This window comes from Saccoglossus kowalevskii, chromosome 14 (assembly GCF_978046115.1).
Source record: "Saccoglossus kowalevskii chromosome 14, keSacKowa6.1, whole genome shotgun sequence".
In the NCBI taxonomy this organism is placed as follows: domain Eukaryota; kingdom Metazoa; phylum Hemichordata; class Enteropneusta; family Harrimaniidae; genus Saccoglossus; species Saccoglossus kowalevskii.
Genome location: NC_140654.1, coordinates 14,526,827 through 14,551,642, shown reverse-complemented (window position 1 = coordinate 14,551,642; position 24,816 = coordinate 14,526,827). Strand labels below are relative to the sequence as shown.

Genomic DNA, 24,816 nt, shown 5'->3' with positions numbered 1-24,816 from the left:
ATTTATTTCGTTTGGTGAGCATATATATGCCCTGAGTGGGACACTCATGGGACATGAATATACTTGCAAGTTTCTTTAGTGGTACTTCATACACACTTATCATTATGTTATAATCATGATACGAGATAGGCCTAGCATGTCTCTTTGAATAAATACTATTGAACATTTTGTAAATTATAAAAGATAGTCTCAAATCCTTATTTGATATATATATTATTTGATATATATATACAAATTGCTTTGTGGAAAATTGTAGTTAACATTTGATATTACCTGAATCGATTCCAGGCAATGTAGATAATGAAGCTTTTGTGCTCAACGCTGTGGTACCTTCTTCTGTTGTTTTCACTTGGTTCGTTGTTTCTTTTGGTGCAACACTCACCACTGTTGTTCTCAATGTTGTTCTTGCGTTCGTTGTTTGCCTTGTTTTTGCACCTACAATATACAAATGAGTCAATGTTATTTTGTGTTTCCTCTGGCAACAATGATTGTTAGTTCGAGCATCGAATATCTGTAAATGCTATCGGGGAGTAAGACACTGTAAATAATATGCTTTATACATTAGAAATATATGCATTGCAATATATTCTATGTTTGTCGATTCAAGAATAATACGACTGAACGTAAGACAAGATTAAAAATAGATTTGCAGCAGTGCTTGTGGTCTTTTTTCTGACCTACCTAGTGATAATGTTGTCAAGGTATCAGGTGATTCAGTACCTCCCTGCGTTGTATTAACATCTGGTGAAGCTGTTGTAACTGGAAAGATGTAACAAAACACAATATGAACATTAATTGAACTTTATACAAAGTTAGCACATAGTATATTCGTTTTGTTTTAGACTCACCGCAAAAAATGCTGGGAACGCCAATATCACATTTACCAACACGAATACCAGGATCAGTGGTGTAACACCATGCTCCATCGCTGTTGTCTGGGTTTCGACAGAAATTGTGATCTCCAAGACCCGTTTCTGTGTGTTCGCTAGGTGTATCTGAGTGATTATGCGGGGTCAGTGATGTCCATTTCTGACATTCAGTTCCATTAGTCGTGGTGTTGACGGCTCCTCTGTAGTCAGTGCCATTAAAGTCAGTATAGCATTCACCTGTTAACAAACGCACATCATAATCTATCGGGATCAATGAAAATACTCACTACAGTGAAATAGACAAAACAAAACACCCCATTGTCTCACATAGCATAGAATTATAAATAACGTACCCGATGGAATTGATGGGAGAGATGTCGTAGGTGCCACTGTTATTACACCTACAAAAAGTAATAATAAATAATAAGTGAATAATACATAAATAAATCAAATTATTCTATTTCTATTTAACGTTTTAAGTTAGTTTGTCAAATCCATTACATACTGCAATCTTCACGGGGCTCTCCTACATAACAGTAATCCCATCTAACTTCAGGGTTTGTCGTATAGCACCACACCCCATCATCCCCATCAGGGTTGCGACAGTAGTTGTGGTCTCCAAGGCCACCAAATGGAAAATTGCGTGGCGTTCGAGAGTGATAATGTATTGTTTGATCTATCCAAACGGAACAGTTTTCCCCATCTTTCGTTATGTTGACTATACCGCGGTAATCACTTCCGTCTTCCGCTTCAAAGCATTCCGATATTTCTGAAATAAAATTACATTAAGTGTATTCCCGTAATTTCTCATTAAAAAAATATGGGAGTGTTCATCAATTTTACACTATCATGACACTTACCAACTGGTTCATCCGTGTCCTTAAATACCAGCACCAGGGTTACAGCCAGAAAAGCTATAGCTACACCAACAGCAGCAATACAACTAGCTATCACCAGAAAGTTTGAGCAATTTTCCTATAGATGTATAACCAGCAAAATTTGGTTAGTAGCAGAAAAAACGTTATTCTACTTTATTTTGTTAATTTAATCATTATTTCGGTAAATAAACACCTTTTATAATAAAAACACGTCGATTTTATTAGAATATACACACATGCTTTCAATCAAAACACCATGTCTGTTTGCCGGAAAAGAATTTGTTTTGAAAAAAGTCAAACATGCACACTTACACAGTAATACATTAGTTGGTGTTAATATATTTTAGTAGTGTGTTTATTGCTAGAACATTCATGAATGTATGAAGTCAAAATTATGTTAATCTGCTAATCTATTAACTTAAAATGACCTTAATACTACCAACAAATATTTATTTATATAGATAATCACAATATACTCCCTGATAAGTTACAATATAAGAGGCACAGTGGTGTATTGCTCGCCTTCATAGACCGGTTGTTTGAGGGCTGCAAGAATTCTGGTTAATTTCAATATAGTATGACAAAGCAGTTGTGCATAAATATTTATGAAAAAAAACGGATTATGATGAATTGACCAATGTTTGTTGTTATTCTCCTAAAACATATTCGAAGTTCAGCTGTAAACAGTTACAAAAGTCGGTATGGGGGACAACAAATTCATCGGAATTGTTATAAAAACTCCTGATATTCATAATTTGCATCGATAACACCCTGAGTGAGTGAGTGAGTGAGTGTGAGTATTGATCACATGATGTTCGGGCGAAAACTCACCAATATTGGCAATATTAGACTCTAATTGAATGTAATGAAATCCTCATCCTTTTTCGGGATTCCGATTTTTGGTGAAGTATTTTCTCAGAGGGGCATGTCTCCGGCATAACTGTAACTCTGCAATTTAGTGCTACAATCACAGCCTAGCTTGTCTGCCATCTTAGTTGAATCTGACTCACTATCAGATGTGCACTTATACCAATCGAAAATATTATCGCCAATTTGCCAAACAATTTTCGCTGGTGTCAAGGCAACGTTAAGTACATAAACTTATGAATGTAATACACACGTTTCAAACTCCCGATTACAGCAAAGCACCCTGCTTACCCTTCTACTTCATCATGATGTAACTAAAGAAGTATATTATATATGCTTTCGATTAGTGACAAAACCAATATTGCGATGTTATATTTTATCACTTAAAACCGTTTGAGTTAATTGAATTATTCGAAATTTTATAACCAGATATCAATAAGCCATTTTAACCAAACTCCAAGTTCACAAGTGACAATCACGCATCTAAGCAACCAGTTGAGTCCATGACACATGACAAGCTTTCAGTTCAATTTCGTGACAACCACATTGCCCTGTGTGTTTTAAACCTAATCTCGTAACAATATCTGTGATACTTAAAGCTGCGAATGAATGTTAAATGGTGCACTTACGGCATTTGTAAGAGTGATTCTGCCATTCAGCACAAATATTATATAAAAAACCAAAAACACAGACTGAAAAGTGCGATTATGGATCAGTGCCTGCTTTCGGAAAGACAATTTCGTTCGACACCGAATCACCGAGAACACGTACGTTTGCTCCCTGCACTTTGTGGAAGCAAATGGTATTACGGAGTTGCATCTAGACCCAATACGGGCGACTGCGAGAGTGGTTTAATGCCTTATATCAGAATCGCGGAAGACAAGGTCGTAACCAAATCAAGTAATTAGAAATATGTCAACGATTTGTTCACAGTCGGATTGATGACACATTAATTAACATTGTTAGCGCTAGGTCATGATAATCATTAGCCACTGTGGCGACTGGCATGCACTGTTATTTGCCACATTAGTTTTCAATTAGCCACACATACTTGAATTTTGTTATAAATGAAAAACAAATTATATTATCATTATATAGGTATTCAGATTTATAGTGGAAATTATTGTAATGCGTTATAGAATTACATGATATTGTAATTCGGAATGTTAGCAGTTATTTTGCCTACCACATGAACCATTTTAAATTTCCGTTGGTATGTGCATGTAGGTATATACAAGTAGCTCCGTGGTATATGCTAATGTGGCTAATGTAGAGTGCTAACGCCGGATAGTTGAAAACATCAGATAAGCCGAATTCTAGAACATAAATCGTTAAAGTAACCAGGTAGATTCAGAGGATCGGTGCCATTACAGCCACTTTTGTTACGTTTTAAGATTGTTGCGTAACAAATCAGGGTATTCCTCGAATTCCAAATCATGCACATCATCGTCGATTTCAAGAAAAATTGTTTTTTTTTTATAGTTTGACGATGAAACTCCAAATTTACGCACGAAGGCTTTGAGCTGTGTCACGGTCTAAGAAATCATTCGGTAATTTAACGATCAACACAAAACGATTATCACGTGCCTAGCAACCTGTTGCTAGGCACCTGTATGAGGCTTTTTGAACGCTGACGGGATTTTGTATGCATTTCAAAAAAACTATAGCATTTGACAAAATAATATATAAGTTTATACATCAAAGATGAGCAGTGTGTTAAATAATCAGAATTCTGCTTCGCCAACAGAATATTTACAATCAACACAACATAATTCTAGGCGAGGATGGTTACCGGGCCACTTTTTCTTTCAAAGTTTTATATATGGAAAATATTTCTAATGTAGCTATGTATAAATGCACACAGTATACTCACTGCTTGTACCATTGTGAAGGCCCGGTGTTACATATGACCTGTCAATAAAAAACAATGTCTGTTAGTATGATATCATTTCTAATCACTTGACCCGAAAAACCGACTGTCAAATGATTCATATCAATTCCCATACAACACAGTATACAATTATTGTCATAAATATCGTTTCGATATTAGACACGAAATATTAATTTTGTTGATATTACCCAACTATGATTTTGGACTCTTGGAGATTGATTATTTTCTATCCGGTATGGTATTGAAAGTTGTCATAGTTACTGTATATATTAATAAGAGATTTGTAGTACTTGAAACTAATTAAGTTGTTTTATTTTTAGAGTACAAAATCAAATGTACTTCATATGATACCTTTCATTTGCAGGCACGTTAAATTATGAGATAAATGATTATTACTCCACACAGAAGTTGAAATGTGTTGTCACAGTTATATAAATACATGAACATAAATTTGTCCATGAATAGTGCAGAATAACAAATTACTATTGCAACAGCCCTATCAAATATGAGAATATTACTTGAAACAAACTATGACCTTTTTGACGACATGCTGTCAATATATTTACCACTCTTAACGCATAGTAGTAAGGTTGCCCACATCAGATATAAATTTGTGTATAGCATACTATTTTGATATATATCGTCGAAAGGTCTAACATCTTTCAGTATGAAACACGCCCTGACTACACAACATAAACTAACATAAATATAAATTTAAAAATCATTGTTTTTTTATTTTTTTATAAATTATTTAGATAAATTTGATCCGTAAAATAAAATAATACATTATTTGAAACCGACTGTCATAGAATCCAATTGATTGGATGTGTTTTTCTTGACAAATTAGTCGAAAGGAAACTAAAACATACACTAATAATATAAAAACAATATATACAATTGACCACTATTTTTCATAATTGGTTTGTTTTGAATATTACGTTTCCCGAGCTGATTAATATTTTACAGGTACTTTATTTAGACAAGTGGATAATAACCGCCATTTTGTTTCTAGTCCGATCTGAACATATGGCCACTATGAAGGACGAAAGATTAAATAAATAACGTTACAAGCATATGCAATATCATATTGAAGCCTAGTTGTACATTTACATTTCCACAAAGTTATCTTGTGACTATTCTTAAATAAATTAATATATTTTGTATAGGCATTCACACTAGATCTAGAATTTAACTAGTTTAATAGCGCTCATACAGTTTGACTCATTGGGCTTTGTCCCTAATATTTCACGACTTCATACAAACGTAAATAATAAGTATATTTGATTGAAAATAGCTCATTATGTTCGTTGACAATAAGGCGATTCTCAAACGAATGCGTCCACGAGGATACAACATATACTCACAATTTATATACTCTTGACTAGTAGCTTATTCAGGTGACGGAATATTTAACTTCGGCAGAAGTTTATGTCGCGAATTTCGATATTATTCCGGGAACACGTACTATGAAGACGAATTTCACCAGTTATATAACGACTAAACCGCTTACGTTTACCTATGCGCGAGATAGGAAGTTTCTAGTATATAATACGAGATGACCATATGCTTCAAATCGGTATTCTCAACGCGTGTGCTTCTTCTGATTGTCTTTAAAGTGATGAGAATTATACTACGGCAATAGCGTTTATTTCCCTCACCACCTATCTGTTGTTCCCAGCACAGAGTTCAGTTAATTAATGCCCGGCATCGAATTAAATTTATTTTTAGGCATGACATGAATACATACCTCGCGCACGTAGGTTAAACCACCAAACAATCAAAGCAGTTATTCGCCACTTTAGGTTATTTCTGAGCAAATCATTCACATAAAATTAATTATTATTTACATAATAAATATTTTGTACAACACAACTTTATTTACCTAATATTTGATATATAAAAATCATGAATAAAATAGGGTATTGTCCCAGTGTCGTCATAGCCTATTCTTGTAGAAATACAACGAGATATACACCATTCTCATAGAACTGGTAAGCGACATACTATCTTCTCATAGAAGACGCAATGAGGCATACCGCTCTTTCTGAAAAATTATTCATGCGTATCTCATGAAAATGGTGATACATCATGTCCCGCAGAATTTGTAAAATATAATCCTTCCTTGAAAAAATAGCAAAAAGAATAACCCTTTGTAGAACAGATATTATATACACGGTAAACTCCGTGTGTAAATATGGTAAAGAGCATATGTTTCTGTATTACAATAGGTGTGAAGACAAGTGCTTTCATAAAATTTGGGAAAAAAGTTGGTCGGTCAGTCAGTTATTCAGTCAGTGTGGTTGGTCAGTGTGTTGAAAATCAATTCCAACATTCTTGAGGTTTGACATATTATAATAGATAATTATGTTTCACGGGGAGGTACAGAGGCTGAGTGAAGTACGGGATTCACTAACACTTGGAATGTCGGATGACGTGGCTACTGTAAACTCATTACTCGGAGGCATTGATGAAAAATTAGTCCCCGCCACACAATCGTCAAAACAATGAGGCAATGTTCAGCCTCCCTTATATCACAGCTGTCAGTAGAAAATATGTGTAATTTGGCCAGCTATAAATAATTATTATGAGAGCAATACATAAATGGGGCGCGGTTGAAATATCTGCTCCTACACAGCACAAATTCACATATAACAGGGTAATTGAGAGAATTGTCAAAACATTTGGTTGTCATGTCGGTTGGTAAAGCCAAGTCGCAGCATCATTTTGGTCTGTGGTGAAGAAAGAAGTAATAACTTATTTACCTAAAAAGAAATAGCCGCCGATACATCAACGCTGTTATCATGTCTCGAGGCGTCTCAGGGTTTCCAACCCATAAGTAGTTGATTCTTCCAATGTTTTGAAAAACACAATAAAAAGACAAAACAAAAAACATCCACAAATACGAAAGAACTAGCACACCATATTTTCAAATCAGTGAGAGCAAGATTATGGAACTCAAGGTGGAAACCCAAGAAGGAACGGTGACATCAACATGTATATTACATATTTAGAGATCATTTTAGTTGTTGATATTAATATATGCATGATCATCATGACAACAATGCGTTATCAATTCGTGTGTAGACACTATCAATGCATATTCATATTCAGTACATTGCTACACGTAAAATATAATCTGAAATCTCACCCTTGTTCTCACCATTCTTTTCCATGACTCTGTTGACAAACGTGGAAACAGCCATATCGCATCGTCATCGAATATTTTCGTTATAACGATTTAACCATATATTCTGCACACTCTTCTACAGTAGACTTAGTAAATGTGAATGTAAATGTTTATGATTATTTTCCAGAAAACAAATTAACCGTTTGTGCATACAGATTCAGGATTTGTTCATGAACGATTCGAGTATTACAGATACTAAATATTAAGTTGAATATAGTATGCAACTATTTAACTTTTATTAACTGCATTTTTATCAATCTCGATTTAGTTTTTCTAGGTTCAAATACACTTCTCGTTGGAACTGACAACAATTTATTCATACATCACAATACAAGCCCTGTCCACATACCAGTGGGATTATAGATATGTGCTTTGCATAGGTAAAAACAACGGTAATGGCGAATAGATTGGTGACAATTATGTTTGGAATATATACCGATGGTGCAATAGTAATAGCTACTGGTTATTTTCAGGATTAAATGGCACTGTGAAAGATTTTACTGTAAGGCTAGATGATTCTTTCCATGCGATTCTTCAAGTCCATCCCACATTTCACGAAATATGTCGAGGTGAATTACTGAGTGGTCCTGAATAAAACTCAGTTAGATCTAGATCATCAGGTACCTCTTGCAGAAGCACAAAGGGATCAAGTGACTATGGTTTATCTGGCAACTCAGGTTAGCTGTTTAGTCGTCCTGATATCACAAGTACAGTCAACAGGTAATTCCGTTTTAGATTCAATTTTGGTGATATAAAATTACAGTGTGACCAAAGAAGAGCTAATGACGCCTGAATTCCCACCTGTATTTGAATATCACTTTCTTAAAATCACAGATTGTTTATATCAATGTAAGAAGTCGGGTCCCACTACTATTGATATGCATATATAGATGCATCATATTCAGCAACATGGCATACCAATGACAGGAGAAATATATAGATCAGCGCAGTGTTATTGTATTGGGAGCTGATGGATATCTGTGTTATAGTGTAAGGCCTGGTTATTGTTATTGAGAGAAGCACCCGCAGAATTCACACTGGGCAGGGGGTTCTTTCACTGCTAGAATAGGGTAGACAAAGTAATAAATAGTAAAAGAAATACACATACACCAAAATATCAACTTATAGCTCCTGTATTGAATGCATTAAATGCCTTGATGAATGGAAATTGATGACAGTCAGTGGCTTCTGCAACTCAACGACGAAGAAATACAGGAGTCTTGCTTGCAAAGAAACGTTGTTATCCAGGAGGGCACTGCTGATAGCAGGATATCGCAGACCACTTCATACAAGTCTCACGGAATGATGATTAAAGCCTGTTTCACTTGTCTTACAATATCGCAGCAGCAGCTAACATGGTACTAAATTTGAAATGCTGTATCCAACTGTCATCAGTCTAGCTTATTTATAAGTATAAATGTCCCAGGTTCAGGGACACTACTAGGTTTTCCACATGAGCCAATCAGAATGAGGTCTTCCTAGCAGATGTCATGTAGGCAGGTCGTAAGTTGATCGTAAGCATCTTTTGTTAAGTAAATCAAACACACTTCTATGTGCTGGGTTTGAGGTAGTATGACAAAAATATATAATAGACGATGCTGACAATCTTTATACATTTAGTTGAATGGGTTTTGACTGTTACTTTTTAAGTAAAGTATCTGAATTTTGGCAAATCTGCATATTCAAAATGTGTAAGCACTGATGTCGACACGAGCTGTTCATACTATTAACTGCCTGTCTTTCTTCTTAAAAGCGCCAAATGCAAGGTTTCATGCTCACTACATATATATCTTGAGTAGTTCTCTTTCAAAGTTGTTCAATTTGTGACGATACTTTTAATTCTCTAATTTACATAAAATGTTTTGTCATTTTGACTGGTTAATAAGTCACCTTGAAGTGTACTTTACAAGTTTACACCATTTATCCAGCAGTTGATATTCATGTTGTATGGAATAATGGTATTCGAAATAAAGTCAATGTCCAATAGCCAGCCAATTTTGGAACATTCCAGTACGGATGTGCATAGGTGAGTGGCGCTTAATTAATGATAGTATGTATGCGTCAAGACTCGTTAGGTGCCTTGGCACTAGACATATCTGTAATAGTTAATCAACTACAGTATCTTATTTTGATTATTATTATGTGTTACAATAAAACACATAATTTGATTACAGTCTAAGATGATATGTGTCATGCGAGTGCAAATAAGTACTTTTTATTTATTTTCTTTTATTTTCCAGGATCTACATCAATTGCCACATTGCAGTGATTGCAATTGAAAGAGAAAAAGATATGTTCATAAACATAATGACAGTATACAATTTAATATACAAGTGTTTTTTTCATTATTGATACATTTATATTTTTTTTATCATGCTCATTTGACACAATATCAATAAAAGTTTCAGTGGTATTTCTTTGATGCCATGTTTATGTTTTGCTACTATGATAGTTGTATGTCAATTGTCATTGAACTATGTCCGTTTCTGATTTCATCGGGTGAACTTGTTATTATTGTGTAAATACAAATTTCACATTGCTCTAATTGAAAAATAAAACCATGGACGCTTAATCATGGATATGCATACTTATGTAATAACTATATTGTTTAGGGCAATACATTGAAGAAAAGTCCGAGCCTTAAATAAAGTAGCTAAAATACACTTGTTCAATCCCGGCTCTTGCCTGTAACAGGCAAGGGAGTGTAATTTTCGGATGTGTCCAGTTTATAAAACTTCATGGATTTATTTTATGCAATTAAGGTGTGATGTCCTGGACAGGTTATTTGATACAAACTCAAAGATAAAGACCATGATATTGCCTGGAATGTGATTAACCCAAGGTCGCGTTCTGGGTTTCAAATTCAAGTTTCAAAAACCTTCAACTAAAGTCCAATTGTTTCAATCGAATACCTTCCCCTCAAGTCAAACGGTTTCAATGGAAATCTTCCACTATAGTTCAATTGTTTCAATAGATAAACCTTCTACTCAAGTCTAATATTGCGATCCTACCACTCAATTTCAAAGGTTTCAATTGGAAACCTTCCACTCAAGTCCAAGTAATTTGATTGAAATCCTACCACTCTAATCCAATGGGTTCAATCGAGAACCGTCCATTCAAGTGATAAGGTTTCAATCGCAAACTTCCAAAACTTTAAATCGAAAACATTTTACTCAAATCAAACGGTTTTAATCGAAAACCTTCCACTCAATTCGAAGGGTGTCAATCGAAAACCTCCCACTCAAGTTCAAGGTGTTTATTCAAAAACTCTCCACTAAACTTCATGTGTTTTGATTGCAATCCTATACCACTCAAGTCCAAGGGTTTCAATAGAGACCTTCCACCAATGTACAAGTATTTGTGAGAAAGCCTCGTTAAAATGAGTTACAGAAACAACAATATATAACTCCACAAATTTCATTTTTCAGCAAAATATTTAATTTGTTAAAAATTGTCTTTCCATGGATTGTAGAAAGTTATAACAGCGGAGCATGGTTGAATCCATTTTTTTTTCATTAATAAACGTCCCGACCGTATTTTGTAGACTGGTAAACTTGTAAACTAAGTAGAAATCTACTCATTGAATGAATAAACAAACCTCAAAATAGATGCACAATTGTTTATATAATACACTTATCGACAAATGTTATTATTGATTAATCTCATAATTCATTTTTTCTGTAATATTTGTGAAATATATTATAAATTATCTCTTCAAAAGCTTCCAAATATAAAAACACCATATAGTCAGTTTTGGGTTTTGGTTACCGCGTTGTTTAATGGACCAATTCATAAATTATGTATTTATTGTGCACACAAAGATGCAACATACATACGTAAATTCAAGCAAACTTTGAACAATCAAAATTATAATTGTGCTAGCTGTTGACGTAATGTAATCATTAGAGATAAAAAATATATAAGGTTTCACTAGAAAATAATTAAATATTCTATAATGGAATAATATAATTTATTTTAATAAATCCTGCCCGCATTGGGAATATGCTGTGGTGTGTGTGTATGCGTGTGCACTGTCATGTTACCAGGTGGTATTGAGTCTTTTCAATGATTCACGCTTGTGATTTACTGCCTCAGACATAGACTGGCGGCAACGAAGTTAGAATGATAGTTCCCCAATGCTTTCGCAGATACACATACACATAAGGGCGTAGGCATTTTTCATGCGCAAACGCGCATCTACCCCAAAGTGTTATGAAACATGAAACACAAATATTATTTGGCAGATCAGCCACATTGGTATCACCATCCCTGTACCATAATATGCACACCAGGTTTTGTTCAAATATATGATTTAATACAGCGTTGCAGTTAAGTCAGGTCGCATGCAGTATATACCTGCTCCCAGATACTATCAGTGACCTCCACCAACTTATATGTCCGTGTAGATTTAATCAAGCCGTGAGCCAGGCATGTGTCCCTAAAAAGGCGACACCTGTACATGTATTACAATTATTCAAGTGTGTGTTCATCCATGCAGGTTTCATTTGTTCAACAATGAATGCAATAAAGGTTTTCTACATCTGTCTACTCAGAAATTCATTCATCAATCGAGGTATGGTATTCACATAATATAGAGCCACAAACCATAAATGTTATATCAGATACAATAAAACACGTCACAATATATCTTACTACCGTGTATGTTTCAAAACATATAAACTGTATAGCTAGCAATTTATGAAGACATACATGTGAACATGTATCTGATAGATGCCTAGACTTAGAATTTAGTATACAATAATCTATCAATACAATTGATTACACATCAGATAGATGGGTAGCAGACACCACTATGCCATACGTCAGGTCATATCAAATCGCAAAGTATGAGATACAGTACACGCATAACTGCTCCAATGCATTTTTAAGTGGCAATTCAAGAATATAGTAATTATAGACAAGGCCAGAAGGAACTGGGTATTTTGATGTAGATAATATTACTCTTTTTTACATTAAATCACTGTATTTAATGTTGAATCAGTAGTTTCCCAAATTGTATAACTTCCATCAGTTGTCGTTTGCGTTGGAAAACTTGATTCAGTTGTTCCGGCTGTTGTGAAATCTGTTTCAGTTGTTTGCAGTGTTGTAACACCTGAAATACATGAACAACGTTAAAGTGCCTCAGTCATGCACACAAAAAGTCGAAAAACAATACTTTTCACCATATTAATCGTTAGTTGGGTATTCTGTCATGAATTTGTTTTCGCGTATCTATTGACCGACTTAATTAGTTGATTATTAGCGAATTGCTGTGTTATGTCTGTCATCGTTTAGGCCTATTTGAAGTTTTGGACGGAACTTGGCTCAGTGATTTGGAACTAATTACCAGATAACCGCCGCTATTTAGACTACTCATTCTGACAGTTTATATCCATAGTTATTAATGTAGTGAACGATTAATCAAAAGATATGACTTATTCAGTACTTAGTGTGATTGGCTTTATGATTGAAGGTTACGCCCTAGAGTCTTTTTACTGTTTTGTAATTGGTTAGAGTTTTGAAAATGAATAAAGAGAGTTTGAGTTGGTCTTGGCGAGTACTCCACGATAGACGCAGTCCTGGGCAGTCGCGACCAGTCCTGGAGAGCCTTGGGGCGAGTGTTGACGCAGTCTAAAAGAGTCTTGGGTCAGCCTTGCGATAGTCTTGGGGAATTTTCCCCCAGGGCGCTGTGTCTTATAGAGTGCTCGATTGACCGACTAAGACCAGAGCTGAAACGTATTTCGTTGTGTGTGTCTTATTTGACTGTAAAGTATAAGTGACTTCCCCGATCCCGTACCTCAAGGGGACGAAATATAGAGACGAGACGAGATTCCCCCCCCTGACAAGTGTGGAGAACCCCTCAGAGAGAATTACCCCTGATAATTCTATTAAATTACAAATAACTAATGTTAATCTGACATTCTGACATTCGACAGCCGCCGACCAAGTAGACATTATAAATTATACATTAAGTTTAATGTCATTTCTTGTGTTACCCGTAGTATAATAGTAATTTAATTTGTAGCGTCATAATGGTCTGAACAAAACTATCATGCTACTATGCGATAGTGACTACTCATTGAACATTGATATTTTTTGTAATTTGTTTAACAATTTTTGAAGATCAGGATACAGGAATTATACAGGGAGTAAACAATGAGTGACATCATGCGTTGGACTTACCTGGTGGGCCTGGCGAAGAGGTTGTCGCGGATTCTTGTGTTGTTACACCTAGAAACATAATGTGTAATTAATATATTATTTTTCATATACTGGATACGATTTTTCGGCGTAATGCGCCATGGATTGCGAGGATGTGTTTGCAGTACGACCGAGGGACGCAGAAGACGTATCCAAATATTTTAGCATGTACTTTCTAGGGTTTATTAAAAAAAATCTTATTGATTCGAGCCACTCGTGTTTCATTTATCTCAGTTAATTATCCTATTTCTACCATTCTACCAAACATTAACATTGCAGGTTGATGTGTCTGTGTCTGATGTGACAACATCAATATTCGGTTGCGCTGGTAACTTTTTTGAACTAGAACCATTGTTCAAACCCCCTCCAATACGCGTACTCTATCGAAAGTGATTTGATTTCAGTCCCAAATATCTTCCGATGTTTTAAAATATTTGTGCAGCTAAGTCTACAACATAATGGTAGCATGATCTCCTTAACCACTATATACCAGTAACTAACTGAAACTAGTTCGGATTTAAATCCATAAAAAAGAAACATGTTTGTTCAAATATGGTCAAACAGGGCCAGCCGTGATAATGGAAATTACAATTACATCACAAAACAATCTTTAATTTCATTGATGATAATGGATAATCACAGGGAGCCCAGGAACTATGATCAACTGTACGCAATCCCTATGAGCGGGGTGGGGGGGGGGGTATAGGCTGGTATCTAATGTAAGACATAGACAAAGGGTAATCATAAGACAGTAAATTCTGTTCTTACTGCAATCATCACTTGGTTTTCCGACATCACAATAAGCCCATCGCTTATCAAGTTTAGTCGTGTAGCACCACGCACCAACATCCCCATCAGGGTTTCGGCAGTAGTTGTGGTCTCCAAGTCCACTGTTAGGATATTTCTCAGGTGTACGTGTGTGTTCGTGAACTGTTTGATCTGTCCATGAACCGCAGTTATCTCCATCTTGTGTCATGTTTACCAGACCACGGTAATCGCTTTCATCGTCCTCTTCAAAACACTCTGAATTATAGACATTTATAGAAAAGACCAAAACCGAATAATGTAAAAAAACTCGAACATAAATTGCGTGCAATGTGGCTCGAGATATACTTATATTTTAGTGTTACAGTTGATATACTACATACTATCAGGGGGAAAACGCAGCATAGTTTGTTTTATTCAACTTACTCACCAATTAGGGCTGGTATTTTCGTTGGTTCAACTGTTGTAACACAAATGATGTACAGTCAAATACAATAAACCATTAACAGCGAGATCCCGCGTTAAGTGTGAAGAACGTAAGAAACAGAACACAAATGTCATAGCGACGTAGTGACATCACAACATCGCGTTCAATTCAACGCTCAACAAACGCTTATTAATGAACTATATACATTTGATGATGGCAAATGATGATAAACATTGAAACATTGCTAAAATATGCTATGCGATGGTTTTTCGATGAAGTACCTACAATTGTTTTTCGAACTTTGATTTAAATTTATTCGGACCTTGTCACGTTTACAATACTTTCATAAATATTCAAATTGAATTGAAGTGTAACGTTATTAGCTTCGTCATGAATCATTCGATTTCTTATCGATTCCATTCAAATCGTGCATTATTTCATACATACTTACGTAAGGGGTTATTTTTGGGCCGTAATACCAGTACAAGCGTCGTGACAAGTATAATAACAGCTAGTCCAACAACTGCTGAACATATTGCTAATACTACGAAGTTTGAACTTCTTCCCTGTTAGGCGAAAATTATTCATAGATACATTAAAACTATGTTGAAAATCATCATCAGTTATTATTCAGTAATAATTTTTATTATTCACTTATAAAGTTTTAGTAACGTGTATACATATATCGAATGACAGTCATTACATATCAATGAACATATTCTGAACAAACATTCCTCTAACGTTTCTTTTCCTAGGTGTTTTACGAAAATCAATTTTGGCAACATAAAACATTCTTTAGACTAACACATGCCAATAAATGTTGATTGTTATAGGTAACTTTTTAATAAGTGAATCACATACCTAGTATGCACACACACACACACACACACACACACATATATATATATATATATATATATATATATATATATATATATATATATATATATATATATATATATTACAGTTCGACATCTTACTCGGTACTTACTTGTTTGCGGGTTTATTAAATATTTACGAATGCAAAACAGTATTCGCCTAATGAAATAGATCTACTTATATTTATTACTTTACAAATCAAATACATCGATGTTCACATTGTCAATGTTAGGTTATTATCCGCCTTTAACTGACATAGGTTTTACTATTGGCATTTAGTCATATAACTAGGGTAAATGTTAGCAGGTATAATGCACACGAACACGCTAGAGGTAATGTACAAATTTCAGTGAAGTTATCCTTCGACCACAACAGTCGTGTATGCTATGACATAGTATTGCATCAAATGAAATATTACACACAAACTTTAATCCGTGGCATATGGTGGCCAAGACAAGAAGGTGCCACAGTTTCACACAAATAGTCGAATGCGAACCGACAAAACTGTAATAGTTTTTCATACTCTTCTGAACAATATATTAAACATGATTGCCCCTACATTTGCAACATATATACATTTTGTTGTTCAAGATTGTCCCACAGTTAATTTCGTGCTGTTTCCCCGACATTAACTGTTTTCACTGCCTTTCCTGACTGCCTTTCCCGAGCAGCTTGCACATATTCCATAAGAAATACATAGTACATGTGACATAGTTCCACACCGAGAATATATAATTTCGTTATTACAGTATGAACCAATGATATTTTTTTCTACAGGTCTGACTAAATAGCATAAAACTCAACGTTTCCACAGCCCACGTTTTTGGTATCTATCGGTGTCGGTAACTGAACTGTTGTGAAATTGAAAATTTATTAAGTGGAAGCAAAATTCAAAAAAATCATTTCGGATTGAACACTTTGCATTCAATTTATCTTACTTCACCATCATTATTTTCGGTCACTTCTTATAAGTATATTGTTGTGATGGAAATCACATACACGAATGGCTTCCAGATGCACTTTAGGGGGATGATTAACTTCAAAAGTGTGAATGTTAGTTTTGTTGTAATAAATAAAACAGCAACATATTTATGTTTTAGAAAACCTGTTCACCGTTTTCAAAGTTTGAATTTGACACTTTGCCCTAATCTCAGGTTCGCTAACGCATTATATAATAAAATAAAAAAAATGGTCACCATAAGCCACAGATTAACTGCAATTGAATGAAATTAATTTGCAATAGGAAAACACAGATTATTTGTACAGCGCGACAATACAACAATAGAACTTGGTCTGTGAAAGAATATATAATCATATTTGAAAGTTACTTTTAAAGTATTGAATGTGTTTCGACTAATGTAAAACCGCAATACCGATTACCTGTTCTTTTCGATACCTTCTCTGTGCAGATTTTGACCCCGATACCCGGGAAGTCTTAGGCGCGTGGGACTGAAAAGAAGATTTAATGGATTTCCACCCATTCGTGAATGGAGTAAACGTCTTCCATATACTGGCCCAAAACTGAAATAGTTGTAAAATGGTATTGTTAATACCAGTCAATAGACATAAAACAGTTACGTTTTCAGTATGGTGTATATAACAATGTGAGATTTTTCAACCGACATTATGTTCTTGCATTTTAGGTGCATTTGGTTTAGCGTAAGCATAATAATTCAACAAACAAGACACGAAGAAATAGTTGATACACCAGGAAAGAAATATTTGTCTTATACGTGATTTCAAAAGGTAAACAAATTATATGTTCAGAAAAGATAGATGTAATTATGTCCGAAACAAGAATGAGCATCTAGTAATGCTTATAAAATGGTATTTAAATGTATTTTGATAGAGATCAACATAGTGAGCACGAAAGCCGTTAACCAAGGTACTACCAGGACAACATTACAAGCAATTATACCGATTGCGTTTGTCAAAAATCAAAACAAAACATGGCAGGTTTTTCATAACAAAAAGAGTATTTGAATATTAAATTTACAATTCAAAATACATATCAATTTGTTTGTTTGGACATTTTGCAAAAGGTACTGCGTTATCTGGCGAGTATGCTTGTCATGCCAAACTATTTATCTAATTAAAGCACTACACAGAAAACAAAACAAGTAAGTACCGATTATGACACTGTAATACTGAAATAGCACCGATTTGACTAAACGTTGACATCAACTAAAACAAATTTGTATCTGATTGGCTTATATTGACAGGAACAGAGGAAAACGTAGTGTCTTCTCTACTTTCTATTAGCTATCTAATATTTCATTATCGCACGTCAGTGCGAAGAATGATTTCTGTTCGTTGATTTAACCCGTATTTTATCGATTACCTGTCCCTGTCTTGACCCAGCCCTGTAGTCTTTAACGGCAGATTTCACTTGCAAAGTTTCAGTTGAAAGAATGTGAAAAGATGAGATGACGGATTTCAAGCCATTTGTGCAAGGAGTAAGCGACTTCCATACTTGTGTCCAGCACTAAAAATGATTACCAATTGATAAGAGGTGATAAGATTCGAATGATCATATGCATACTAATGAACCACATAGTGTCGGAACCATACAGTTAGTTGTATTTGTATTGGTTGTGTTTGATAAATGTTAAACATGTTTATATGTCCGAGAGTGACCACGTATTCTCTTACACTACTAACTTTATTCTTATTCATGAAGTACGATTTGAAAAAGTTGTCAGAATTCGTAGGAAGATACATAGTGCTGCCCCCTTGATTTTAACAGGATTGGCGCTCACTGGTATGTCCGATTTTGTTTTTCGGCAAGAAAGGCTGGTTATAATTTATGAATGGTTACCTATTATGTCGCATTTCTCATGTCTGTTTTGGATTTCATGTAAGCTTTCTGTGGTTTAGATATGACATAACGTGTGTTTATACGTTTGTTAGTCTGTATTGTGTTATTTTCTACTGTTATACTCACCGCAGTTGCCATTTCGAGTGCCCAAAGTTGAGTTAACCTATAAACAAAAAGAGCTACGTTTTAAGCTTATTTTTATAAAAATAATACATTTTACCAACGGGATCCATGAATGGTATGTTCATCTCTCCTATGATGTACTATTGTAATCAACATATAATGCAGGTTGGTTTTATTTTCACAGAAACTTACCTAGATGACAATTTGCCAGTCGACTATTTGAATGAGAAGTTTGAGTGCATTTTTCGTAATGTAATATAACATTTTTATATTGATAGATAAACAAAATTTCATGAATGCAATCAACAAATTCGTTGGCGCTATGATATTTCAAATTCTATATTTGGCAGGCGCGTTCATGGTGATTATTTGTATCGTTAATGCAATACGAACCATCACCGTTTCAACCATTAATGTAAAAATGTAAAAATCAAATGAAAACGTAGTAACAAATAACAATTAACGTAATAAAAGAAATCGCCTGATATTTATATTTAGGTATTGTTATGTATGTATGTTACATCACTGGTTGCTACTCAGACTACTAGTTTCCATCCAAAGAATTGATTGTCGCAACCCAGGAATACTCGTGGTATTGTGATGTACATGTACGTTTCCTCCACCATTGGTGCAATCAAGAGGTACCCTACTAAAATATTTACTGAAACTCTGTTGTCTACCCCTATTGTTGATTTATAGAACAACGGTCAGGTGTACTTCGGTGGAATTTCTTATCTTTAGTGTTTTGTTGCAACTATGAACATCAATGTCTACATTTCGTTGTAGACAGTTCAACTCTGCGATACTTCTGTCTACCCCTAGTACAACCCGGGATACTCCTGTATATCGTTACTTATATCTGCCTCTAGTTGCACCCCCGAGTTACCTCCGTCTACACTAGGTAAAGACTGATGTAATCACGTTGGTAGTACTATTAAAGCCTAGTGTTGACTGATACAACAACGGGTTTCTTATGTGTCTTTGCGTTTATTGCCATTGCGTTTACTGTGTTGCGTTTACTTTGTTGCGTTTTACATGTATTATGTTAATTAGCTGTACACTATTTATTCTTATATACATTTAAGATCATAATTAGAAACCTTTGGAATATATGGAACTGCAACAGTCAATACGGTTAAACAGGAGTATTCTGGGGAACCGTCAACATGAAGAGTATACAGCAGTATTTTGTGGAACCAACACCCAACTTTAAAGACAGACATATTTCACAGATTACAACCGTCAACATCAAGGGTGAACAGAAGTATCCTGTTTTCAACAGTGGGTTGAACATCATGCAATACATAGTGTAGGCTAGACTCGTAGATGAACGACACATCACGGGAGGTCATTAGTATTAGTATATCGTGGTTACATCAGTCAACAAGAGGGGTAGAGAATCCAGGTACTGCATTAGTCAACACTATGACAGGAAAGGATTATTTCGTGTTTGCATCAGTCCTTTCTTTTACAACAGTTGTAGAAAGAGTATCTCAATAATTCAATGCCACGTAACAACAATTATTACATAAACGATCCGTATTACACTAAAACTTCGACATTAATAAACACGCATGCCTATATTGGGTCATTCCATGTGTCACAGTTAAAACTACAGATAATAGTTTATAACTGTAATAATCCGTAGACAATATATTTTTTCATGAAAACCAAAACAAATATTATTAAATTATAATATTCATTATTATTGGTCATGCTATTCGAGGTGACTGACCTGTGATGTTAGCGTAGGTTTACCGAAATTGAGTTGACATTACAACCAGCATATTTTCCAGAATAAATTTCGTTCTGCCCACCCATTTTTAATTCGGATGAAGTGATAAACCATGCATCACTCAATATTTTTATTATTAATTAGTTCAATATGATATTTGACAATGCAGCACGCATTTAAAAAATAATACAAAAACACAACATCCTAGTCAATAATTGACGTTTCGTTTAAACAAATAAAAAGCTAAAGGTATTTATCCAAATAAAAACTAATTATGGCTAAACTACCTCGCTATCCACGTACACCACGCCTTTTGCTATATGTGACTACAACGAAAAGGAACTAATTTTACATCATCATCTTTGCAATAACACTGCAACTAAACCAATCGAAAACCCTTTTAATTTACTTTCTACGCAAAATGTCAATGCATGTGCTTGAAAGAGTATCCATGTTACTAAGTATGTTATTTTCGTCCAAAAAACTGCATCGACAACAGGAGTCTATTGCGGTCGTGTAATATTACATCCCGGTATACATACAAGTATAAAAATTAAACGAGATGGGGGAACGGAATTTTCATTTGTGGCGGTGGTCGTCGCGCAGCGCGTTTCAAAATTCCCTGTAAACAAACCATGTATTTTACATGCGTTGTATACGTCGCTGTGAGTCCATATCGAACAAGATGCGGCGCGTCGACCATTGCTCTTTAAACATTTTACCACATGTTACATATTATGCTACAGCAACTATTATAGTATCTATTTATTTCCCATTGTACGTATTATATTTTCCCAGCAGGAAGCGCATTCAATAAATAAAATGGCCGACGTCGGATCATGTTGATATATGGTTGAAAACTAGGACGTGCTCCATCTCACTTACACATTGAATGCTTTTTTTGTTCATCGCATTACGGGGAAATTATAGCACAAACTGAATACACCATACTGCAAACACTATTTTCTATATTATACTAAATTCTACTTACCTTATGTTGCATTCGAAGAAACAGTATCGTGACACAGCTGATATATCAGCGTCGGATTACAAATAATCTCTTAGTGGGAGAAACCATTTGTTCACACATATGCACCATGTCATGTCAATGTTGTGATGCGTCGCTAGGTATTTTTGAACAATCTGTATGACAATATATAATACATGAAACAATTTTTATGACCATGTATTCGTAAATTCCCTCGTTAATACAATGTTACATATCGATGCTCGCCGTGCAGTAAGCATTGGTATTTTGCAAAAACAACCAACTCACCTTGTTTACCTCCAACTGGTCTCGCATTGACAACGACCGGTCGCGAAGGTCACCATGCTGTAAATTGAAGCGTAATTACAATTATCATTTCTGATTCCAGGCGAAACCAATAAGTAGCATGCATTGGTGTGACGTGTATCTTTGATTACGTGTGTCATATTGATTAATGCTGGGTTTTTCAATGAGTAATTATTATTTCCTGTCGAGACCTCATGAACACATATTACACACAATCAAAATTGCTTATGTGCGTTGACGTAGCACATAAATACAGCGCTCGATATACCCTTTTGATACACATACTCTTTCTGTTAGTGGCTATGCAAACTATGCGTAGCGATAAAAATGCAGTTTTGCCCTTTTCATGCTAACTTTAGTGTTTTATTTTAAATAATATTTGTATGACCCCTAGACTATCTACATAAATCCAAACACATAATTTGGAACTTTGTTCTATAACTTTTGCAAATCATCTTGCTTGCTTGAAAAGTTGAAGCATTTATCAACTCATTTGACGTGTAAATGTTAACACATCATATATAACTAAATTATAATTATTTAATGCTGAATTTTTACAATGCATTATGTTAATAAGGCGGTGATAATTTCAAACTGAACGTTATATACATATTAAATTCAATCTCAGGTAAAAGTGTGACCAATATCTCCCATGTAACAAGTTCATTCATTGAATCAAAAAGATAAATTTGAATGGATGACATGAATATAAACACATGAAAAAGTGTGCCATGTGTATTCCAAAATATAAATATTTACTGATGTAAATTAAATTCAACATAGTATCGAAATATTAGCAAGCATGAAAATGAAACGCAATTTCAAGCACAAGGCAGTTTTATGACCTATTTTTACCAGTGAGATTAGAATGAAATAGATCCCATCACAATACGAATAGACTATAAACTAGACATTTACAATTTTACTAGCTATAAAGTGTTGTAAACAAGTTGGCTTAATAATACGTTAAATGTATCTTTTCCAACTGTATGTTCTTGTACCCAGTAGTTACAGTTACAAGTTTGATGTTAGTAATGAATGCAAAACATAAAGATGTGTTAGTACCTTAGATGAGTTTGCTTAGAAATTTGTCACCTCATTCGTATTGTTCAATATTATGTTTTGCTAATTTGAATAATATAGCCTCCACAGTGGCATCACATTCTACCAAATTAGGAGATTTATTCACGTGATTTCGATATTTACGTATTTTTAGCTCATATTAAAGAAAGTTTAAATTGAAAAATAAAAACAATTGCAGTTACTGATTTGTTACGTTATAACGGATCATATTATATTATTTCCTGAGCGTAGTAATCTATCCTATATTTTCGTGTTGTAAATAAATATAATATAAGTTCTCACATCTAAGCTGCAATCTACAGTTCCTGCGATTTCTTGAAAATCAGTCAACCTGAAAATAAATGTTTATCAGAGCACACTTAAACATGAAACATGACATGAAGTGTCGCTATGAGTTTTCTTCGTCTGATAAACACTAATTCATTCAGATGAGTTATACGTAAGCATTGAATGATTGGCACATGATTACAGTGACATTGCATTCCTTGGTACTTTCTTCCAAAGAAACTAGCACATCTTTTTACATCATAATACAGCACTTTGGCCATTTAATCAGACTCTTTGGTGCGGAATGTTTTACACTCTGCTGCAAACTTATTTCCTCATGCTTTTATTTCAATTGTTCTTATACTTATACTAAATTGTGTTGAATATCCCCTTGTTGTGATATCGGCTGATATGACAGTCTATCCAGTAATGAACAGCATCAACATATTTCATCGTGGAGTTTTGGTATCACATTTGTACCTCTTCTGTATCATCATAGTTTAAAGGCAGGTTAGGAAATGTCTGTTGTCATTGTTTTAGTAGAAGTTGATGTTATTGTCGTCGCTGATTGTTTTCTTGTGGTACAAAATATTTCAAAACAGCTTTTATTTAATTTCTTCCAAACGTATCAATCTGTTTAGAGTATTTGTCAATACATTTATTCAATTTTACAATTACACCTACCATTATGTTTGATCATTTTTAAATTTGGAATCATATCAATGAATGCAGCCGAGTTAAATGTTCAGAATATGATAGGTTTCTGTGGGAACCCTGGTGGTGTACCTATAAATAGGCTTACATAGAGGACAGTTGTGGTTCTCTGTATGAGACAAGTGATAAAGGTTACAGTCATCATTTTGTGAGACTTGTATGCACTTGTATGCGGTCTCCTACTATCAGCCGTGCCCTCCAGAATAATAGCGTTCCTCTGCAAGCAAGACTCATGTATCTATTGGTTGTTCTATTACAAGAAGCTACTGACAGTCATGATAAATTTCCATACTCTAGAACTGTGAGTTATCACCAATGCACACTTTCCTAGGCAATCCCCTATTTTAGTAAATTTATTCATTGTATTATTTTGTGTTTTGTTTCATTTTATTATTTTTGCGAGAAGTATAAGCCAGGAGTTTTAAACTGATATGTTGGTGTTTTTGTATTTCATTGCCAATATTAATGTCTACCAATTCTAGCAGTGAAAGAACTCCCTGTCCGGTGTGAGGTCTGTGGGTGGCCCTCTCAACATCTAAAAGCAGGCCTTATACTATGACACTGCTGATAACTAGAACCAGATGGACTCTCTAATATGCCCCCAAGATCTGTCAAATAGGTAACTATAATTAATTAATATCGAGTTATAAGTGCAGTCTTTTTCAACTTTTCATTTTACTTGAATATGTTATTGCACTATTATTTGGGAACCCTTTAAAATTCACGCTAGGGACGTTGAAATTAATAAAGTACATGTAGTATTATTTGATAAACACGAATAAATTTGTTCATGCAATCATGTTGAATTTATTCATTTA

The 24,816-nt window shown here is 34.6% G+C and overlaps 2 protein-coding genes across 3 annotated transcripts; both read right to left on the bottom strand.

Moving 5' to 3' along the window:
* Positions 1-256: 256 nt before the first annotated feature.
* LOC146734485 (plasminogen-like) lies at positions 257-6,166 on the bottom strand. Its single transcript, XM_085507485.1, has 8 exons — positions 5,870-6,166; positions 4,488-4,525; positions 1,730-1,844; positions 1,375-1,638; positions 1,223-1,270; positions 849-1,106; positions 682-759; positions 257-435 (listed from the first exon to the last, which is right to left on the bottom strand). The coding sequence occupies exons 2-8, from the start codon at positions 4,497-4,499 to the stop codon at positions 257-259; spliced, it is 954 nt and encodes a 317-aa protein (XP_085363611.1). The 5' UTR covers positions 4,500-4,525; positions 5,870-6,166.
* A 4,767-nt stretch (positions 6,167-10,933) lies between these two features.
* On the bottom strand, positions 10,934-21,701 carry LOC100376847 (uncharacterized). Of its 2 annotated transcripts, none has more exons than XM_085507950.1 (8): positions 21,632-21,701; positions 18,909-18,945; positions 18,306-18,449; positions 15,537-15,651; positions 15,089-15,118; positions 14,662-14,916; positions 13,876-13,923; positions 10,934-12,805 (listed from the first exon to the last, which is right to left on the bottom strand). In XM_085507950.1, the coding sequence occupies exons 2-8, from the start codon at positions 18,918-18,920 to the stop codon at positions 12,666-12,668; spliced, it is 744 nt and encodes a 247-aa protein (XP_085364076.1). In that variant the 5' UTR covers positions 18,921-18,945; positions 21,632-21,701; the 3' UTR covers positions 10,934-12,665. The 2 variants fall into 2 exon arrangements, with proteins under 2 accessions (XP_085364076.1, XP_085364077.1); XM_085507951.1 differs by lacking the exon at positions 18,306-18,449 and adding an exon at positions 17,345-17,485.
* Positions 21,702-24,816: the final 3,115 nt, after the last annotated feature.

What these genes read in the sequence shown, in the direction of transcription:
- LOC100376847 (XM_085507950.1), bottom strand. An exon ending in GCCCAAAAATAACCCCTTAC is followed by an intron (nt 15,119 to 15,536) that starts GTAAGTATGTAT and finishes GTGTTACAACAG; the next exon opens with TTGAACCAACGAAAATACCA. An exon ending in CTCTTCGCCAGGCCCACCAG is followed by an intron (nt 12,806 to 13,875) that starts GTAAGTCCAACG and finishes CATGTATTTCAG; the next exon opens with GTGTTACAACACTGCAAACA.
- LOC146734485 (XM_085507485.1), bottom strand. An exon ending in AGAGCCCCGTGAAGATTGCA is followed by an intron (nt 1,271 to 1,374) that starts GTATGTAATGGA and finishes TACTTTTTGTAG; the next exon opens with GTGTAATAACAGTGGCACCT. An exon ending in CTTGACAACATTATCACTAG is followed by an intron (nt 436 to 681) that starts GTAGGTCAGAAA and finishes TGTATATTGTAG; the next exon opens with GTGCAAAAACAAGGCAAACA.